The sequence below is a fragment of the Siphateles boraxobius genome, unplaced genomic scaffold (assembly GCF_051911475.1).
Source record: "Siphateles boraxobius isolate OS27281-9 unplaced genomic scaffold, OSU_SipBor_1 33, whole genome shotgun sequence".
Lineage (NCBI taxonomy): Eukaryota > Metazoa > Chordata > Actinopteri > Cypriniformes > Leuciscidae > Siphateles > Siphateles boraxobius.
In genome coordinates, this window is record NW_027508953.1 from 10,280,918 (window position 1) to 10,301,574 (window position 20,657).

The window sequence follows — 20,657 nt, forward strand, 5'->3', positions numbered from 1 at the left end:
TAGTTATTTTTTACTAGAATCATTTTAAATTTAATTTTACTAAAATCATATTCATAAAACAACAATAAACAATTTGTTTAATATAATTATTAATATATTTTAATATAGGCCTATTTATTTTTAGATTTTAGTGTGTAACCTAAAATAGCCTAACATAATAATAATAATACATTTGTTTGATTTTGAAATTATAAATAGGTTAAAAAAATATATAAATGGCATTTTACTGGTTGTCACAATCACAAACACAGCAGCATTACTATAGGCCTATTTGCTATAGCTACAATATTATTTGTTATAATATTGACTGTATTAATATAGTATAATTGTTGTATAAAATATTGCAAAAGTTATTGATTTCAGAGTTATAAAATAGGCATAAATGATTAAAGTAAAACACACATACGTGTGGGTGCATGCGTGTGAAATTACAAATTAAAAGTATAATGACCAACGGATTAAAATATGTAGGCCTACTATATAGAACCCACATTGTTAAAGTAAAAGAGTGATAATTTTTGTTTTGCACGTTTTAACCCAAATCTAGGTTCAGATGGGCTTTGCGAAGAATTAGGCCCTCCCTACACATTTACCATATTTATGTATAGGCCTAAGAGAGATTGGGATAGTGTGAACTACGGTGGCCCAGTAGTGCAAAACACAACGGAAATGAGCCACACCACAACGGAAAGTGTGGAAAGTGTACAGCACAACAGAAATAAGCCCGTTGTGTTGTGCACAACTGGGCCACCGTAGTTAACGGTCTTAAAATATGTAAGTGTACTTGAGCATATAATAGCCTATATGGTATATCATCTTGTTTAGCCAAGGTATGTCATTCCTTCTGTTTGAGCCAACTGAAAACGACTTCATTTTCGCTTCTCCAGCATTCATTTGCTATCCCATAACAAAGCCGTCAAAGGATATTAGACATTCTCTGCCCATAATCTTATGGAGTCAACGCAAGCTTGTGCGCATGTCCAGTTCGTGCGCATGTCCAGTTCGTTTGTGACGTCGAAATTTTTTAACCTATCCTGGAGCCAAAGAGTATCTTTGCTGGAGCTCCTTGATCCAAACACAAAAGAAAATCTCTCTCTCTCTGAAATAATTAAGGATTACTGTTTGTCGTTCGTAGGTTATAAAACTTTTTTTTTGCCTCCATATTATTTGCACCTCCATGAGAAATCCATTTATTCTAGCGAACATGTTATAGTCAACATTTAATAGGCTATTGAGATGGTAAAATTAGTTAGCCGAGCATGTTTATGATCCTTCTATACACAAGAGACATTTGCATTGATGGGCGAATAAACGGCAAACTACTTCTTCACTGCTGATTCCGAGATTCCTGGTGGTTTAGAGGAGAATAACTCCGAGTCGCCCCCTGTCGTTTCACAGAATAGCACAACGGCGAGCCTCGTCCGTTTGGAGAGGTGCGTGCGCAGTCAGCGGAGACTCGCGCTTGTGTGGACGCGTCGAGTATAAACAAGGATTAACACACACCGCGCGATTATGTCATTTCACTGACAAGTGTCAGTATTTACAAGACGATCAGAAAATGGATTTAAACATATTCTTCTGAGCTGAGGTCTTTAATTATAATTATAATAATTATTGTTGTTACTGCTGCTGACCCCCCCCCCTCCTCTTTTTTTATTGTTAGTTTATAGCAAAAACGAAAAAAATGTTGAAATACACAATACCACATAGCCTACATGGTCATGTAAATCCTCCTTTCTCTTTTTTGCATGTATTTCAATAGTAGCCTAATATTATAGAATCGCATCCACAGTAAAATAAACTGGATTTCTGGAGTGATAACTACACAAACTATATATTTATGACTGAGATGCACCATAATCTGCGCTGGGATTCACCACCTAATAATCACTTGTTCAGTGCATTTAGAAAACAACTTACCGGTATTCAGATAAAATAGTGTGCAGTTCCCTTTTTAAACAGTAGAGGGCGGAGAAGGATTAACTAAATGACTTTGGAGTTGATTTAGCCAAGTCCGACCTGTGGCATGTTTTTATTTCCTGAAAGTGTTTTTCATCATTGTTAAGATCTCTCAGACCAAACGGGACTGCAATATTGTATGTTTGAAGAACAATTTCCCAACAATTAAGAGTCTATTGGATACAAAAATGTTTTGAAGTGCAATGGGACAAACTGTGTTAACCCTATCACGCTCTGGAAGTGTGGTAATTATTCTTTTCCCCTCGTTTCTGTGGTTTATGGACAGTTACAGGTAACTCAGCAATGACATCTACGCAAAACACTAGTTTTGTATAATACATATTGTATAATATAATATATATTATAATACTGGGTAAAACTCCCCAGTTTACTTTTTATCCAAGAGCGGAATGGGTTAGGAAGCGAAAAAACATGCTTACTTGTGATTGGCTCTTCAAATGAACGACAACAGAAATGGCCCAATCAGAGCTTGTTGCGAAGGTAATTCCGTCGCATGTAAGTGGGATTTGATGAATTATGCAAATTTGAGCAGTTGTTCCCCTCCTCGGATGAGAGGCTCGATTCAGGATAGACGGGGACTTTTATTGTTCTTTTAATAAGATAAAAAGTTAGATTTTTGTCGTTCGCTACAGAATATATTAGATGAGAATGACTCTCTGTGGTTTGATACAGTAGAGGAAGGCACTATCTCCGCATTAGGATGTTATAGGCCCGGAAATTATGAAAAGCCGGTAGTGTAAGTGCAGCGAACAGTTTCGCCGGTCGGGGCTGCTCTTTGTCTGACACAGAGAGTAGTCAACGCGTGCTCTTTTGTTTAAGATTTTGTCTTTGTTTAACTGCAAACGGGCGATCTTTGTTCTCGTTCAGGCCTCCCGAGGTTGAAATATTTGTTTTGAAACATGCATCATATGAAGAAATATTTCACAGAGGGACTCATTCAGTTTACGATTCTGCTTAGTTTGATAGGTGTTCGCGTGGATGTCGACACTTATTTTAGCGGCTACTTTTCGCCGTTGATAGAAACGGACGGAGGGCCGAGCTCGGCTTTTATACAGACCCCTTTTCACCACTATCGGGACACCGCGGCGGGCCATCAAGTGCATCCAAAATGTCCCGAGCTGGACTATTTTTTCACCAGCCGCAGGCTGCTGAATGAAGTGCGTGCGCTAGGGTCCCCGGCCCGCTTCCCCACGCGTGTCAGCGCATGGTTGGTGCACTTGGTGCCTGATGAGGGTTCCGATGTCAGTGAGCCACACGACCTGTCAGGGGACCCTGATGACGAGGACGTAAATACCGAAAATCATCGGGATGAGGATGATCACAGGACTGGAGAGGGCTTCGGGCTTTCAGTATCTCAGGACTGCACCATTTCAAGGCCTTGTTGTGCAGCTGGCGAACTTTCCAAAGAGGTAACAATGCAGTACATTATTACACCCTTTCCACACTTAACAATTATATTATGTTGTTTTCTCCTCACGGGGCACACATTAGCCACATGTGAACAGCTTTCACTAGTTGGTGTTTGCATTTTGTTGAGTTAGCCTGTTAGCTTGATGGCAAGTGGTGTTTTTGCACTCGTGAGCATCTAACGTTAAGGCGAAAGCGAAACAATAAGTGACTTTTCCTATCCATAAGCAAAGTAACTTTAAACCAGTTTAATGTTACATATTTACGTTAAGTGTTGTTATAAATATATGGTCAAATTAGATCGACTTGTTTAAATTGATCAGTTCTGATCTTTATGCTATGATTTTGTGTATTTACGTTGTTTTTCATCAGCAAATGTACTGCAAGTTTTTGTGAGTTAATAAAGTCGTGTTTACGAGTTAACTTTTCTGTTCACTTGTTAGTTTAAATGTCAGTTGCCATGGCAACTAAATGTACAGGTGCGTCATGCAAACGTCACATTTAAACCATAGGTTTAAACGTCTAGTATATTGATAAACTATTTGTCAAAGTACAGTGTTATAAAGTAAATGCTTTGACTTTGGATTAAATTCCCTTATTTTTTCTGTTTTTAATGGACAAATCCTTTGTTTTGTAATAGAGTTTGTCTGAGAGAAGACTGGTAAATTACCGTTTGGTCCAGCCCAAACCTGCTGTTTCTGTATGTTCATTGTTACTTGATCATGTCTTGACATAGTGGTCCCTAGAGCCACCTTTAAACCGTGCATATTATGCAAATATTTCTTCCTTTTAACTAACTACCACAGGTGCAAGTAAAATTCATTAAGTTCTTTGAATAAAATGAATCTATTAAATGAGTGGCAAAGAAATACATTTGTCCTAAACAGGTGCACCATAGCTAGTTTATGGAGCATTTCTTTACTATCTTGGAAGTACTCTTGAAATGTATTGTTTAATCAACATTTTTTTTAAACAAATTTAAAGAAAAATATTAAGCCTTTATTTTGACATCACCATTTCTTTCTCTCCAGGAAACTTTACTGAAGCAAGAAAATGAGGAGGAGGACAAGAAAGACGAGAGCGGGCAGGAGGAAACCAGCCCTGCTTCACTGAACCAGCTGACTCAAAGCTCAGCATTAGAGCAGGAGGTAATCAAACACTAACTTACTACCTGTCTTACAGGAATGGTGTGTCTATCAGGTTCGATGTAAAACATAAAGGTAAACTGTGTAACACTTTTTTTTTTGTTTTATAATTCAAATAATGAGTCAATACATCATCACTGATTTTTTTTTCTCAGAATTGCGAGTTTATATCTCACAATTCTGACTTTATAGCTCGCAATCGAACGTTCGCAAAGACCTGTCCTCTTTAGTTACTGTTGCAACATCTGACATCTTTTGAAAAAAATGTGATATTGCGATATCGATAATGAATATTCCGATATCGATATTAATTTCGATATTTTTAAACGTATGTAAATTTACAAAAGTTATGGGAAAACGCATCAAAATAGATTCATAACAAATAAAACTAATTCTTACAAATTCTTACAACACAAGGTTTATTTTCAACAGACAGTCATATTGGACTGGTAAATTATGAAATAAGAAACACTAACGATTTCTACTACAGAACAGGAGATGTTTTACTGGTTGTACAGTATAAAAATAAATAAATGAGCAGGTCTATAGAACAGGAAATGTTCGAAACAATAAAATGAATCTTAAACAAGTAAAAAGAAAATGGCAAGAGAAACAGGGTCCATCAACAATCATGCAACCGCCTTTAGAAGGCAATTTTCACTTTCCCCGGCACCTGGCCACTACATGCGTTTTCTCAGATCGGATAGCTATCTGATTTATCAAAACGATTCCATTTACACCTGGTCACATAAATGTGTTTTTCGCAAAAACGGATATAAATCCGATCTTCAATTCCCGCGCTATATTCAGATTTAATGGAGTTCACGACACCGATAGCAACAGATATGAGCTGCATTTTATTAATCATCAGCTAAAATCAAAGACCGCAATAAGAGAGAGCGGCAACAGCACTGGTAAGATCATTTCGTTTCTTTACTTTTAATGATGACGATTGTGTGTTACTGTAAGTTCACACCGCCGCCGAATTGAGCTTCCAAAGCAGCCGAAAGTCATTCACTTTCAATGTAAGCTGGCTTCTCTCAGCTGCAAGGAGCGTCAAATCCCTCGGCGTCGCGTTTTTAGTGTCAATCAGAAAGTTGAAAGAAGCTCAACTTTATGGTAATGAGCTATGACGCGGTTCAGCGGCAAGCAGCGGCAAAAGCCAGCAACCAATCAGAATAAAGACGTCCTTCACTCTGGCTGATTCCGGAGAAACATACGATGTGAACTTTCGTTCCTACCAAAACATTAGTTCCGAGAAAATGGAGGAGAAGCTGATAATCGCTGTTGCTGGGTTTCATATCAGCCGGTGATACTCTCCGAATTGATAACGGTCCTGGAGGGTGTCATGAACCCAAAATCTCCGAGTCCGACGTCTTCTCCGCAAATACAGTAAAGCAATGATGCGCAACTTTTATTTGAACTATTTACGAACGCTCGTTTTAAGCGGGAATGCAATTCATTTGCTCACGGTGGCAACAATTTGACCAATTGCACTAATGCAAATAATAGCCTAATGCAAATAATAATAATAATAGCTAATTATAATTTTTTTCCCTGACCAAATGTGAACAAAACGGTTATAAAAATGCTGTCATTATAAAAGGTTTCTTCAATGTATTGCTTGTTTTTTCTGTTTATTACATTTCATGTTGTGACACTTCTCTTCTCCCTGCTACGTCAGAGCGTCCAAAGCGTCAATGAGCTTCCCCGTGCTTTTTGACAAGCGTCCTTGACAGAGCGGCCAGAGCTTCTTTGACGCTCAAGTCGGCGGTGGTGTGAACGTACAGTTAAGCGTCTACTTTCACTTTGATTTGCGATAGTTTGCTCGTTGGCTTGATGAATAGATGCTCAGCTGCTCATCTGCAGTAATGTGTGTCGCAGTAGCGCCGTCATATATGGCTATAACATTACATATAGCCTATAACACGCTCCCACATGTTTATTTTTTAGCATTTTTGGGAAGAGTAATATTTACTCTTGTGTTTAAATGTGGTTTCAACAACCAGATGCATTTACACTTGTCCAGTTTCGTCTGGAACTAAATTTTCCTCTTCAATCTCTGTTATTTCGTCTTCTCCCTGAGCAACACTCATTTTTTTACTTTTGTGTTCTTTCATTTGCTCCCTTTGCTCTCTCTTTAGGTCCGTCCTTTTCTTTCATTTCGTTTTGTTGTCTCGGTCTATTTCTTCATTGATTTATGTTCCAGCGGAGCTTCCACGCTCGCCTGGCTCCGCCCTCCTACGTACTTTCGCTCAGTTTTCATTTTCCTTCAGTACTCTGCCTGCATGTCAGACGGGACGCCCGGATGCATAAAAAAGAAATATCGCATAATTATCGCGAGACTTTCGATAATGATATCGGGCAACGTGATATCGCAATAATGATATTGATTCGATATATCGTGCACCCCTAGTTAAAGGAACACTCCACCGTTTTTTAAAATAGGGCTTATTCGCCGTCTCCCCTACATTAAGATAGGTGGGCAAAAGCATTTTTGTCTAGCTGCATGCATTTTCTTAGTTTGGCAGCCCCAACGCTAGCTTAGCTTAGCATAATTAATGGATTCCTATGTTGTCAGGTAGCATGTCGCGAGTAAAAGTGATAAAAAAAAAAAAACGAATTACTTCTTGTGGCCTGGGTATTCACAACGAGTACAAATAGCAATTCAGATTAAGACTAGGCGATTTCCTAGGCAGATATTGGCTTGGGACTATATTAGGGTGAATCATAGGCGAATCATAGCACTGCTACTTGGGTGCAGTCATATCACGCAACACCTGAAATCCCCCAACTTCCGTCAACACACTGGCGTGAATATTAGCTGGCTATTTTTTCAACAGTAGACAGTGAATGACGATGGACATGGGAGATTTTGTGTTAGACGAAGAGGGTGACTTCTCAGACAGTCAAGATCCAGAACCATACCTCTACAAACCAGAGTTTTCAGAAGAGTAGCTGCGTGCAATGGAAATAGACCGACAGAAAGTCTCGCGCGCGCAGTCTTCACTCAGACGCGCGCTTCAATCTAACGCCGTTATGGAAACTCTCTATTCATTCCGGCGAAATCACAAAATAAAAAGCACACAAACGTGTCCCTGCTTGATATACTGTAACCACTGACAGGGCTCTCAAGTTTTATCAAAAGTTTAGAGTGAGATTTAGGGGAGGAGCCACCCAAATATTTGCAGCAGCGGTCCCTCGACCCAACCAAATTCGCTTCAATGTTTGCTAGCAGTTAAATTTTGCCTATTGTTCATAATTGACCAGCACAAATGGAAATTATAACTATTGTTAAGTCTGATAAAAAGACAAATTCATCCAAATAAAATAAATAGTTATATTTAAAAAATACAAATGTATTGAAAAATAAAAATAAATTTGACCCCAAACAAGCCAGCTGAACATCAGTGCTCAATGTACATAACGTTGTGTCATAACAACTTGCCCTGAGCATGTATGTCAAGACCCAAACCGGTCACCTTTACAGGGGTCATCGGATGCCCATTTTCCACAAGTTGGTATGATTCTTTTGGGTCTTCATGTAAAGTTTGTAACATACTTTGGTTAAAATTTCTCAATGGTTGTGTAAAACAACACCCTTTTTACCTCTTATAAAACAGCTCTGTTCACAGTGACCCGTTTCTGTGCATGTCTCTTTAAATGATAATGAGCAACAACTTTTTGAGGATAAAAAAAACTTGAATGGATTTTTTTCATTGCATGGTGATTGTGTCCACACACTGCAAAGACACATTTATTTGCAAATTCCATATAAAAGTGTATTTTGCATCCGATGACCCCTTTAAAAGCAGTTGGTGAGTTTTTGAATGCATCAAAAATAATTTAGCACGAATTTGGCTATACTCCTCAACATCAGCTCTCACTGTCTTTGATCACAGGCAAGAGATATCGTCCAGGAGTCGTAAAATCAAAATGCAAAAAAAAATAAATGATGTCCGCAAACCGCATTCATCAGATCTTGCTCTTTCAACTTCCACTCCGTGTGTGCGCGTGTTGTCTAGTAACGAACGAGCTTGCAGCGGGAACACATAATTTACCCGGAAACAACTAATTCTAATTTCTGATTGGCTGGTAGCTAGCATTTAACTCTGTATAACTCGAGACAGATGCTATGAACTCGGCAGAGAACTTCCCTCCGTTTGCCTTCCGTCCATTAATTGTATAGCGAGACAAGTTCCCTTACTCCTCAGCGTGAGAAATACACGGTGTGGCGTGTGAGCGTGTGAACGGGTTGAAATGCGTGTGTCTCACGCCCAATGCGTCAGACTTGAGAGCCCTGCACTGATGAACATATTCAGTTTTGATGAGAGAAAAAAAACTATTTGAGTGCGGAGCAACCGCTGACACGCTTGGCAAAGGATCTACTGCTAGACCATTTAAGAACTCCAATGTAGTTAGTGGATCGATGGATTTACGGGTTGAACGGAGAGGCTGCACAGTTTGACAAGCGGGCAGCGGCATGGTACACGCATTGCAGATTGATTGCTAATGAATTGTCTTTTTCACACAGCTTGTAGAATTGCCAGACCGGTGAAGCCGTTTTTATCAGGGCATAAAAAATTGTCTCGCAAGTATTGCGTCATCTGATCGGCTTTTCTTGATCGGCCTTTATACCGCCGATCACACATCCCAAAGCAATTATCGGCCGATTATGATCGGCGACCGATCAATCGGAGCACCCTTATGGTGCGTTCACACCGGACGCGAATAGCGCGTCAGGCGCGAGTGATTTCAATGTTAAGTCAATGCAAAGACGCGTTACGCGCGTAAAAAATTCCTGCGCCGCGAATGAGGTGTAGAGCGCGGCGCGGTAGACGCGAATTCGCCTCATTCTGTGGAATTCTGTGAAACTTTACATTTGTGTATGTCCTTTGCTTGTTCTCATAACCTTTTGCTATGCAGGTAATTACCATGTTTTCTGTAACTTCTCAAACTAAACACAATCCAAAAGCGAAGATACTCGGTGCAGGTCAGGTCATGCCGGTATGTTGACGGAAGTTGGGGGATTTCAGGTGTTACGTGATATGACTGCACCCAAGTATCAGTGCTTCGCCTGTGATTCACCCTAATATAGTCCCAAGTGAATACCTGCCTAGGAAATCACCTAGTCTTAATCTGAATTGCTATTTGCACTCGTTGTGAATACGCAGGCCACAAGAAGTAATTAGGTTTTTTTTTTAGGTTTTTTTTTATCACTTTTCCTCGCAACATGCAGCCTGACAACATAGGAGTCCATTCATTATGCTAAGCTAAGTTCGGCACTGCCAAACTAAGACAATGCATGCAGTGAGACAAAAATGCTTTTGCCCACCTATCTTAATGTAGGGCAGACGGCGAATAAGCCCTATTTCAAAAAACGGTGGAGTGTTCCTTTAAGGACACAAAAGTGGATACAGGCTGGAACGATTGATTAAATTGTGGGATCCTGACACTCAGTATGCACTAAAAAAACACTAAATGTGCAGTAAACATTTTGTCACTGGTAAGTCAAATGTCCAAATTGTCAGTTTTATGTATGTAAGATAAGCTGTCCCTGTTGCCGATTACATTCCTCTCCGGTGGGCGTAGTTCTCAGAATAATATAACAGGATGCGCTCTATCTCAATTGCCTGTATTTTCTTTTGTCTCCTTAAACGCTCGTTTTTTGGGGTCAACAGCTTATAAAAAACTTATGTTTTTTCTGTTTTTTTAGCTTGTTTGCGGAACAAAAAACAAAACAATGTCTAAAAGCTTCTATAAGTCAGAAATGACAAGGAGGCAGCTTCTCGCAATGCAAAGTCAATGGAGACGATTGGATTGTTGAACGATCATCTATTCCTTCTAGTTAATTTATAGCATTAAATAAACATGAATCAACATCAGAAGGACTGCTTTTGCAACCATGGAAAAACGTCAATACACTCTGTTTTTCAAGTTCAAGTCCACCAAGTTAATCTTCTAACTCTCCTGACTATTTTGTCGGACAAAACGGCGGATTATGATTGGTCAGATCACCTGTCAATCAAACAGTCAATCGAATTGCGAGTCTTCAAGAAATTCTGAGGAAAAAAGTCTGAATTGCGAAATAAAGTTGCAATTACCTTTATTTTTTATTCTGTGTCAAAAGCAAACTTATGTATTAAATAGTGTATCGTTAAGAAAGGATTGCATAATGTTGCATAACAGGAATTTAGTCAATATTTTAATCAAGTGAATGAATGAATGAGAAAAGTTACATTTGGTTATGGTAGTTTTGTTTTGGTCATTCAACTCCATATTAACTGTTATTGTAGTGAGATGTTAATGTTTTTTTTCTTTCTTTTTTTCTGCTTCTCTTTCCAGGATTTGCTGGGTAGTGCCCTTCCTCCACCTCTTTCTGGGCTTGAGCTTCCTCCACAGTGGCAGGACTTCCTCTCTGAATTTGATGTAAGTGTGGACGCTTTGTCCTCCATTCAAGTTTAAGGGAATGTTCTGGTTCAGTACAAATGTTCAGTTATGGTAGAATGATTGCCACTGAAAATATGACTCCTCACATTTACTTCTAAGTGTGTTACAGTGTTAAGCTTGATTAAAAATAGCAATAATAATAATTATTATTTAATTGAAAATGGCCATTATGCAACCAATGCTGTTAGTAGACACTGGAAAATACTCCTAACAAATAAGAACTTACAATACCAAAACTATGGGCCATCTAAATACTAGACTCTTTTTCTGATACTTTTTTGCTGTGCACATTTGCACTGAATAAGAATTTTGAAAATGTTTACATATTTTCCTCTTCCATCTACAGGATTTTGACTCTATGGTCCCCCAACGCATGTCAGATTTAGAAGTCGACCTTCCTAATCCCATCAGCTATGATGCAAGCCTTCAAGATGCCATGGTAACCAGGGGAGATTCAGCTAACTGCAGGCCAGCATGTTCCCGAGCACCCCTCTTCCGTCTGGAATCCACAAACTCTTCTCACTCAGTCCCACCTCAGACCTCAGCAGGGGCAATTCCTTCATCGCTCTTCTCTATGTCTGGGAACGGCTCTCGTAATGAAACCTCCCCTACGCAGATGGGAGGCTTTCTAGATGAGGCTGTTTTTGAGCACATCAACATGTTGGATCTGGGTAATCTTGGTACGATCGACCCTCAGATGCTGGATGGCATGCAAAGTGAGATGGACACTCCATGGCTGGAGGATTCAGACTCTGGCCTGTCTTTGGAGAGCAGTTCTAGGAGCGCCGCTTCCCCGTCTACTTCGTCCGATTCATTTTGCGAGGATGAGGGTGGAGCTACAGGCTATAGCAGTGAAGTGGAGTCTCTTTCTTCAAAAGGCGGCGCTTGTGCAGCTGCTTACCGTGATTGGTCGCCTGTGGACCTTCATGACAACATCTGGCATGATCATACCTACTCAGCCCCACAGGCTCAAAATTCCACATCGTCTAGTTGGATCACAACTATCAAACAGGAAGTGATGAGCGAAGATGAGTCTGAACCTGAAGAGATAAGTCGCGACGAACGTCGGGTGCAGGCGTTGGGTCTTCAATTTTCAGCTTTTCAGATTGTCAACATGCCTGTAGAAAACTTCCTGGAGCTGCTGGACAGGCAGAATCTTTCAGGATCAGAAGTCACGCTCTTACGTGACGTGCGCAGAAGAGGTAAAAACAAGCTTGCCGCTCAGAATTGCCGCAAGAGAAAGTTGGACGCGATCCTGGGCCTGCAGGGTGAGGTTGAGGGCCTTGCGGTGCAGCGAGATTCTCTTCTGCGCCAGAGAGCCCACACAGCCAAGGCACTTTCTGCTGCTGCTGAACATTTCGAGGCGCTCTCGAGGACTGTGTTGAGCCACATCCGGGATGAATATGGACATCCTCTGAACCCTGAGCACTACACACTGCACTGCAGTGCTAACGGACGGGTGATGGTTCAGCCTCGCACAAACACAACGTCAAGGACAATGACTGGTAGCAAGACAGTGAAGAGAAAGAAGGTCAAGAAGCCCTAAGAAACTTTTTTTGAGAGTATGTGTGTGTGTGCATGCGTGTTTGTTTACATACAAATATTTTTGTTTTCTGAAAGGTGAGGTTTTATCCTTGAGACAAGATGTTTTGGAGCAATTCTGGCTCTTCTTTGTTCCTAAAAGCCATTCGTAACTTAAGTGGAGGGCAAAAAGAATACTGTAAAAAATACTACACTTACGGTTGGGAGCAGCCTTGTTCGCTTGCTGGAGAGAATGTACTGAAAACACTGGATGTTGTGTATAGTAAGAGTTCGTATAAAGAGTATTTCTAAAGAGCACATTTAAAAATAAAACTTACTTTTGCTATTCTTTAACTGTTCATTTAAATGGAAAGTTACTGAGTAAAGAATGTTTGCAGATGGTCACTGGAGGACCATGTTAAAAAGTGTGCCTCGCTATTTCTTGCAGGATAGAGCTTACAGGGATAGTTCACCCATGAATGAAAATTGTCATTTACTCACTATCATGTCGGTCCAACCCAGTATTACTTTTCTTTTTTCCCCTGCATAACACAAAAGAAAGTATTTTGAAAAATGTCTGTACCAATGAAGGTCAGTCCAATGTTGTTTGTCATTGTCTTTCTTCTTTTGTGTTTCACAAAGCATGCAGGTTTGGAATGACATGAGGTTAAGTTCAAATGTTTGGGTGAACTATCCCTTTAACACAAAGAACCCCACAGCAATGACCCTAATTCAATTTTAAACTGTTTGCTAACATTAATAAAATACAACTTGCAGATAGCAGCAGTCACCTTCACACGTCGATTTGTTTTTTCTCACCACTGAGATGGATCAAACAATACACAGTTAAAATAATGTGATTTTATTCATGACAAAGAGGATCCCGCTGCTTAAACTGTTCCTGTATATTATTTTACTGTCAAATTACATTTGCATTTTACATTTATGCACTTGCCTAACAAGAACAATTATAATGCGTTCTAATAGCTTTTTATAAAGGCTTTATGAGGTTGGATTGCTGTTGTGTATTCAAATTGGGTTTTCCTTTTTATTTTTTGCACACTGTCACATTTTAAATATACATATAGAAGTGGTTATCTCTGAAGTGAAGTCAAAGTAAAAAAAGTTGTAATTAAAAGAAAACAGAATTGGTGAGTTTTGGTCTACCTCATAGCACAGTTATCATTTGGAAAAGGCAAGTACTACATCAGCTATTAGTGAATTAGTATAAAAAGTAATTCTGGGCCCAAGCAAATGATCCTCTTGTTATTTTTTCCTTTATTGGCAGAGTGGTTTGATTTGTGTTTGAGTAGAAGTGGTTTCTCTCTCTCTCTTTATTTCTTCAGTTTTCCTATTTTGTGTGTTTTTGAGCAATTATTTGTATGTATGTGTTTGTAAGGGGTTGGAATACCTTTAACTTTAAACAGGGATATTCAAAATCTGGCTCTTTTATATCTTTTAAAATGAATAAAGGAGGACAATGAAGTTACTACTGGTGAGTTTATTCTTTTTATTGTATTTTTGTTTTATGGATCCTAGATGCAATGCTGCATGCGATGAAGCAGTGTCTAGCTAAATTCTGTTTTCTAAATTTTAAACTGCACAAATTGTTAAATGTGCACAATCATGTTGCACTTGACGATGTTGCATGGCATAATGAGACTAAATTCGCGCTCTCTGCCTGAATGCAAACAACAGCCAACACATGAACACATTATAAATATAAAGGTGGTAGCAACATGCACTGGTTTTTCCAATTGTTTATATATATAAATTAAGGATTTTGAAATGTTGATGAAAGGAAAAATGTATTGCATGTGAAAAAGGCAAAAAAAAAGAAACTAATTTAAAAATGTTGAAAATACTGGTCATTTGTTTACATATTGCTATTATGACTTTTTCTTTCATAGTGACTTTAGGTGGCTCTATAACGGATACTATGGGTCCTTCACAAACAAGTGACAATACATGCTGCCAACAGTGTTTTTAATGTGTAACTGAATTCCACTGATTAGTGGATTTTTTATTTTTATTTTTTATGGGTGCCAGAACGTTATTGTGATTAAAGACAAATAAATCAATACAATAGCTAAGGGTCATTAAACCAGGAAATAGTGGCCTGGTTTCACAGATGGGACTTAGATTAAGCCAGGAGTAGGCCTTAGCTAAATTAGGACATTTAAGTAGCTTTTATAAGCGTGCCTTAGTAAAAACTATTCTGGTGTGCATCTTGAGACTAAACAATGGCAGTGTGTGTTTGGACATTTAGTTGTGATAAAATTGTTCGGATAGGGACAATCCGACCACAATCCTATATAATAAATATATAAATCCAGAAGTTTCGTAGGTAAGAGTGTAAATATTTTGTTTCATACGTGTCAATTATGTGTATCATAACGTGTAAAAACAACAATACACAAACTTTATGTATACTTATAAACTGTCAGAGGATCTTCTCTTTGTCAAGTAGCCTAGGTCATTTTGATATATTATTTCGGATTACAAAACTACAACAGGTTGGGATAAGTTGAAGTGTTTGTTTATCCCCTTATCTGTGCCAAAAATAATAATTAATGTTAATGAATTAATTGACTTGCAGTATTCCAAATGAGTAAAACAAACAAACAAAAAAAAGCATTATTACTGACCTCATCACTATTTGAAGATAGTCACAGGAATGTCCATGATAGGAATGAGATGTCTTCCATATAGGATCTCTTTAATAATAATAATAAAAGTAATAACCTTTATTTTATAAAGCGCCTTTAAAAGCAGCTTCTCAAAGCGCTGTACACAATAGACAATTGTTAAAAACAAACACAACAACAGGTAAATGCAAGTTTAAAAGTATGTCTTAAATTTTACACAGGGCAACTTTTTGAGCAATGTTGATGGGCAATGTTGCCGTCAACAGGGCAACCAGATGAGACACAGGGCCCACAACCGATCTGAATTATCCAGATAGAAATATATTGCCCATTTTTAATGGGAAAGTGCCCAAGCAACAATCGCTCGGCAAGATTGCCCGGCAACATTGAAAGTTGCCCTGTGTATCATCACCTTTAGTTCAAGAGGCAGAGAATTCCAAGGACAGGTGCATAGAAGGAAAAACCCTGTCACCCATAGACTGTAAGGGTGTTTTAGGAACAACCAGCATGCTAGATTGTTGTTCGAACGCAGGAACGCAATCTGCGATTCGGAGTGTAGGGGTGTAACAGTTCAGCTAGATAATTTGGAGCCAGACCGTGCAAAGATTTGTATGTAAGCATCATAATCTTAAAATCAACTCGGAAACTAACTGGGAGCCAATGCAAGGATTACAAAACCGGAGTGATATGGTTGCATATTCTGGACCCAGTTAAGATCCTAGCAGCAGAATTTTGTACATGTTGAAGCTAGATTTAGAAACTTCAGCTAAAAGGGCGTTACAATAGTCAATCCGAGAGACGACGAAGGAATCAGCTTTTCAGCTGATTATCAGCTTTTCAGCTACAGGAAAAGTTAACATTGGCCGCAATCTAGCGATGTTTCTAAGATGGAAAAAATTTGTTTTAGCAGTACTCTGAATGAAAGAATCAAATGAAAGATTAGCATCAAAAATAACTCCAAGGTTCCTCATTTTACTCTGGATACCCAAAACAGAGCCACCAAGAGTCAAATACAGAGAACCTACTTTGGATGTTTGATGACGAGAACCAATGAGCGTAACTTCAGTTTTATCACTGTTCAAGCAGATAATTATTGCAGGTTTTTATTTCAGTAATACAGCCAGAAAGAAAATCAAGGTCGGAGCGCTCATCTGGTTTTGAATATAAATCTGTATCGGCGGCATAGAAATGATAATGGAGGCCGAGCGATCTCAAGAGATAGCCAAGTGGTGATAGATATATGTTAAAAAGTAAAGGGCCCAGAACTGACCCCTGGGGAACGCTAGTGAGAACAGAGCTAATCTCTGACCTATGGTCACCCATTGAGATGAACTGGGAACGGTCAGCAAAGTAGGACCGAAACCACAACAGGGTCAAAAGCGGCTCTTAAATCTAAAAGAATGAGAATAGATGTTGCACCAGAGTCAGAAGCCATCTACAGATCATTGGTGACTTTAACCAGAGCCGTTTCAGTACTATGAAATTTACGGAATCCTGACTGAAGTGGTTCAAAGAGGTTATTAATTGTGAGATGGTTACACAAATGAGAGGCAACGATATGCTCGAGTATTTTTGCCAGAAACAGAAGGTTTGAAATAGGACGATAATTATTAAAATCATCCAGGGCAACATTCTCTTTGTTTGGTACTGGAGTTACCGCAGCAATCTTTAATGCGGCTGGAACAACCCCAGTCTGCAAAGAGTCGTTTATAATACTGAGAACAACCGGACACAGGACATCAAAGCAAGATTTAAATAAGGATGTGGGAAGAGGATCAAAATAGATGTCTTGGTTTTTCTTGATTGTTTTAAATAGTCTGGGAGAAATACAAAGATCTTTCAATCTCGATTAATGCTCCGTAGTCACTTAGAAGATCCTTCCAGGCTAATGAACATTCAAGCCAGTGAGACGCCATTTTCGCTCCATTTTCCGACAGGCAGTCTTCTTAGTGCGCAGATTGTCATTATACCATGGAGCAGTGAGAGCAAAAGTAACCTCGCGTGACCTCAGGGGAGCAAAAGTGTCTAGATTAACAGTAAGATGTATTCAGCTGTGAGACTTTCTCCTCCAAAGATGTGAAGTGCAGATCACTGAAAGTGGAAACAACAGAATTCGAAAATACTGCCTGATCAATAGACTTCCACTTCCAAAAAGTTACCGTTCGGATGGAAGGCACACAAGAATTGTGCAATACCAGATAAAAAAAGACAGCTGAATGATCAGATAATCCAATATCAACAGATGATAACTGTGATACAAACGAGCTATTTGTAATCACAAGATCCAAAGTATGGCCTTTATGAGTCGGGCCAGTTACCAATTGCGAGAAAGTGTGACAATTTTTAAGTGTGACAATTTTGCAGTGGAGTGCATTATACATTTTAAATATAAGTTCAGACTGTTAGCTCTCAGTTGTTTAAATGAAGGAATTCAATCATTGCAATCAGTCTTTCATCAAAGAATATGTGTGCGGTTCACATGTTCTGGATGTAAAACTTGGTTAGTTTTAGTTTTCTGAGTGTGTGGACCTTAAAGTTGATTGATATAGCCTACTTTTCAAATTCAATGTAGGCCACTGAATTATATTTAAATGATTTGAAATCACGGTTGCCACGCCTTCTGAAAAAAAAACCCTTTTTGGACCCACGTGACCGGTAGTAGGCGTGGCTTTACGTCCTCGCGTACGATTCGGGCTGGCCTTCGTCGAGCCTCAGTCGATTTCTCTTCTATTGATTTATAGTGTACCAAGAGAGTAAAAGTTTTTAGAGTTTGTGCTTAGTTCAAGTGCGATACATTTTCGCTGCAGGACTTTGTAGGTTGAGAAGCTTGAAGATTTGTAAATCACATCTTGATCCTTTTCCATTGTGAGGGTGAGTTTTCGCGCGCATGCATCTCGTGCTGCAGCACCGTCCATTGTAGTTTGCTATTAGAATGCTGCAGCCTCATTTGTTGTAATACGTCTTTTCTTAAATCTGTTTTAGTGTCTTAAATTGTTTCCGTTTACATGGATGTAACATGCTCAATGTTATATAACACACACATATTTTATTTCAGTGTTTTGTGTTGGTTTGTTTGTGTATTTTTCAATTAGCGATTAAGCTAACTGGCTATCTAAAATAAGCGTGTGTTTTAGCGAATTAGTAAGCAACGATTTTGTGAAACAGCCAGACATTATTTCGGACAGCACGGTTATTTAGATATTATTGTATTAATAATAATAAATAAACCCCAAAAGTAGTTTTAACTGCGTTCGTGCCTCTGGCCTGTTCATGCGTGCGTGGTTATGGTTAACGTTAGTTCGTTAACATAACTTACTAGCACACTTAAAAGGTAACGTTACCACATAACTAACGTTATTTAGTTTGAACGTTAATCGTAAAGGCTTCGGTGGATTCTTAAAATCATAGATAATATTTGACCGGGCTTGAACTAATCTTTCAGTAAATGTGCAAACAATAGCCATTTTAGCATTATTGTGCAAGTCATAAATATGGCAACTATTTTTAAAGGAACATGCATTTAAATCATTTAAGTTTTATTTAATTTTTAAATCTCTTATCAGGTTCCTGATTTTGAGTCTTTTGTACGTTTTAGGTCGACATGGGCAAGAAGCAGGGAAGCAAAACAAAGAAAGATGTTCAAGAAGTGGAGGAGTTTGTGGTGGAGAAAGTGATGGACCAGCGAGTGGTCAATGGAAAAGTAGAGTTTTTCCTCAAGTGGAAAGGCTTCACAGAGTGAGTAATATATTTATTTATTTATTATTCTTTAAAGTTCATTTGATATTGTTCTGGTTTAAGGAGAGGAATGTTTGTTTGGGACAATTCTGCTGTATGTGAGGAGAGTAACAAGATATATTAATGTTTTTTTCAGTGCTGACAATACCTGGGAACCTGAAGAAAATTTAGATTGTCCTGAACTGATCTCTGCGTACCTGGAGGCTCAGAAAGGAGTGGTGGAGAAACCAGAAGCCGTGAAAAGAAAATCCTCCACTGATGAACCAGAAACGGAGGAAAGCAAGGCAAAGAGAAAGAAGGAAATGGTAAGATTGTGTATTGGTCATCAATTTATTAGTTTGTCCCTTGAAGGCTCTTATCTAGCAGGTATAATGATTTTTAACATTGGTTCTTATTGCTAAAACTGATGTTTTGCTGCAGTCTGACAAGCCAAGAGGGTTTGCAAGAAACCTTGAGCCAGAGAGGATCATTGGAGCGACTGACAGCAGTGGGGAGCTCATGTTCCTCATGAAGTGGTAAGAAACTTGCATAGTTTTCTATTTTAATAGACTGGATATGAGACCGTAACCTTAATATTTTTTTTGACATTTCCTCATCCTTAAGTTGCTTTAAACCTGTATTTTTTTCTGTGGAACACAAGTTCGTTTTAAAAACATAATTCCCCTCCCACACAATCACATCTTTGTTCCACAGAAGGAATTTATACAGGTTTGGTACAAAATGAAATTACTGTTCACTTTTGGATGAATCACTTTAATATGCTTCTAAAGGCCTGTAGGGGGCAGCAAAGCCTTAAGTCACAATAAAATTGCTTATGTTCAACACTGTACGTCCTACTCTAATTGTCATGTTACGGAGTCCGTTTCATCTTCTAGCACTCTAACCAGAGATATGTTTTGTTCACAGGAAGGACTCTGATGAGGCGGACCTGGTGCCTGCACGAGAGGCCAACACCCGTTGCCCACAGATAGTCATTGCCTTTTATGAGGAAAGACTAACTTGGCATTCCTGTCCTGAGGATGAGCAGCAGTAGCACCCCAAATCTAATTAAAACCATACGTTAGTGTCTTCCACCTGTACGGTATTAGCAGAAGTGTTGATAGTCTGAAGGTGGAGGAATTTTAAATGTATTGAGATTTGGCTGGAAGCTATGTGCATGACTGTAGTGAACCAATGAAAGTATGTGCAAATGAGACGAGTGTTTTTAAAAGTTGCTATATAGGATGCTTTAACCGTTTTTTTGAACTAGGTGTCACAGCAGTGCTGTTCATCTTTAATGCATTGGCTTGTGTTTTTTTCTCCACTCATCTCATGCTCTCTTTTCATGTTCATAGTTTCTTTTGGTTGTCATTGTTGTAGTAGTTTTTCTTTTAATCATTGTTTACATGAATAATGGAAGTGTTTATGTAAATGTTTGTGTAAATATTTCTTTTTTTTTTTGTTCAATAAAGGTTTATATGCCTGCTTTTAATCTGCTTGCATGATGTGTCTTGAATATCCAAAGCAGATGTTTTGTTGGATATTTGACAATGAAGCCTTTACTATCTGGCTCAAAACATGGTTGAGTGCTTTTAAAGTGTTTTTTTTTTTAGGGATGGCTGTTAGCATGCAAAGTGCTTTTTTGGGGGTGTGCTAGTTAGCCGTTTTCCACATCATATCAACTGAGTGGCTTGACTTTTGTTCTTGTGTTTGACAGACCTTGGAACTGCTATTAAGCATACTAAAATGTGCTTTTTGTACAAACATAATAGATGGATCTCTTTGTATTAAA

General features: G+C 38.8%; 2 protein-coding genes across 2 annotated transcripts; both read left to right on the top strand.

Moving 5' to 3' along the window:
- The first annotated feature begins 2,223 nt into the window (after nucleotides 1–2,223).
- On the top strand, nucleotides 2,224–13,992 carry nfe2l3 (nfe2 like bZIP transcription factor 3). The gene is made up of 4 exons (XM_077195455.1): nucleotides 2,224–3,389; nucleotides 4,419–4,535; nucleotides 10,878–10,961; nucleotides 11,329–13,992. Exons 1-4 carry the CDS (start codon nucleotides 2,880–2,882, stop codon nucleotides 12,526–12,528), a joined length of 1,911 nt encoding a protein of 636 aa, XP_077051570.1. The 5' UTR covers nucleotides 2,224–2,879; the 3' UTR covers nucleotides 12,529–13,992.
- Nucleotides 13,993–17,810: 3,818 nt separating this feature from the next.
- cbx3a (chromobox homolog 3a (HP1 gamma homolog, Drosophila)) lies at nucleotides 17,811–20,357 on the top strand. Its single transcript, XM_077195443.1, has 5 exons — nucleotides 17,811–18,022; nucleotides 18,747–18,886; nucleotides 19,023–19,191; nucleotides 19,307–19,401; nucleotides 19,793–20,357. The coding sequence occupies exons 2-5, from the start codon at nucleotides 18,753–18,755 to the stop codon at nucleotides 19,917–19,919; spliced, it is 525 nt and encodes a 174-aa protein (XP_077051558.1). The 5' UTR covers nucleotides 17,811–18,022; nucleotides 18,747–18,752; the 3' UTR covers nucleotides 19,920–20,357.
- Nucleotides 20,358–20,657: the final 300 nt, after the last annotated feature.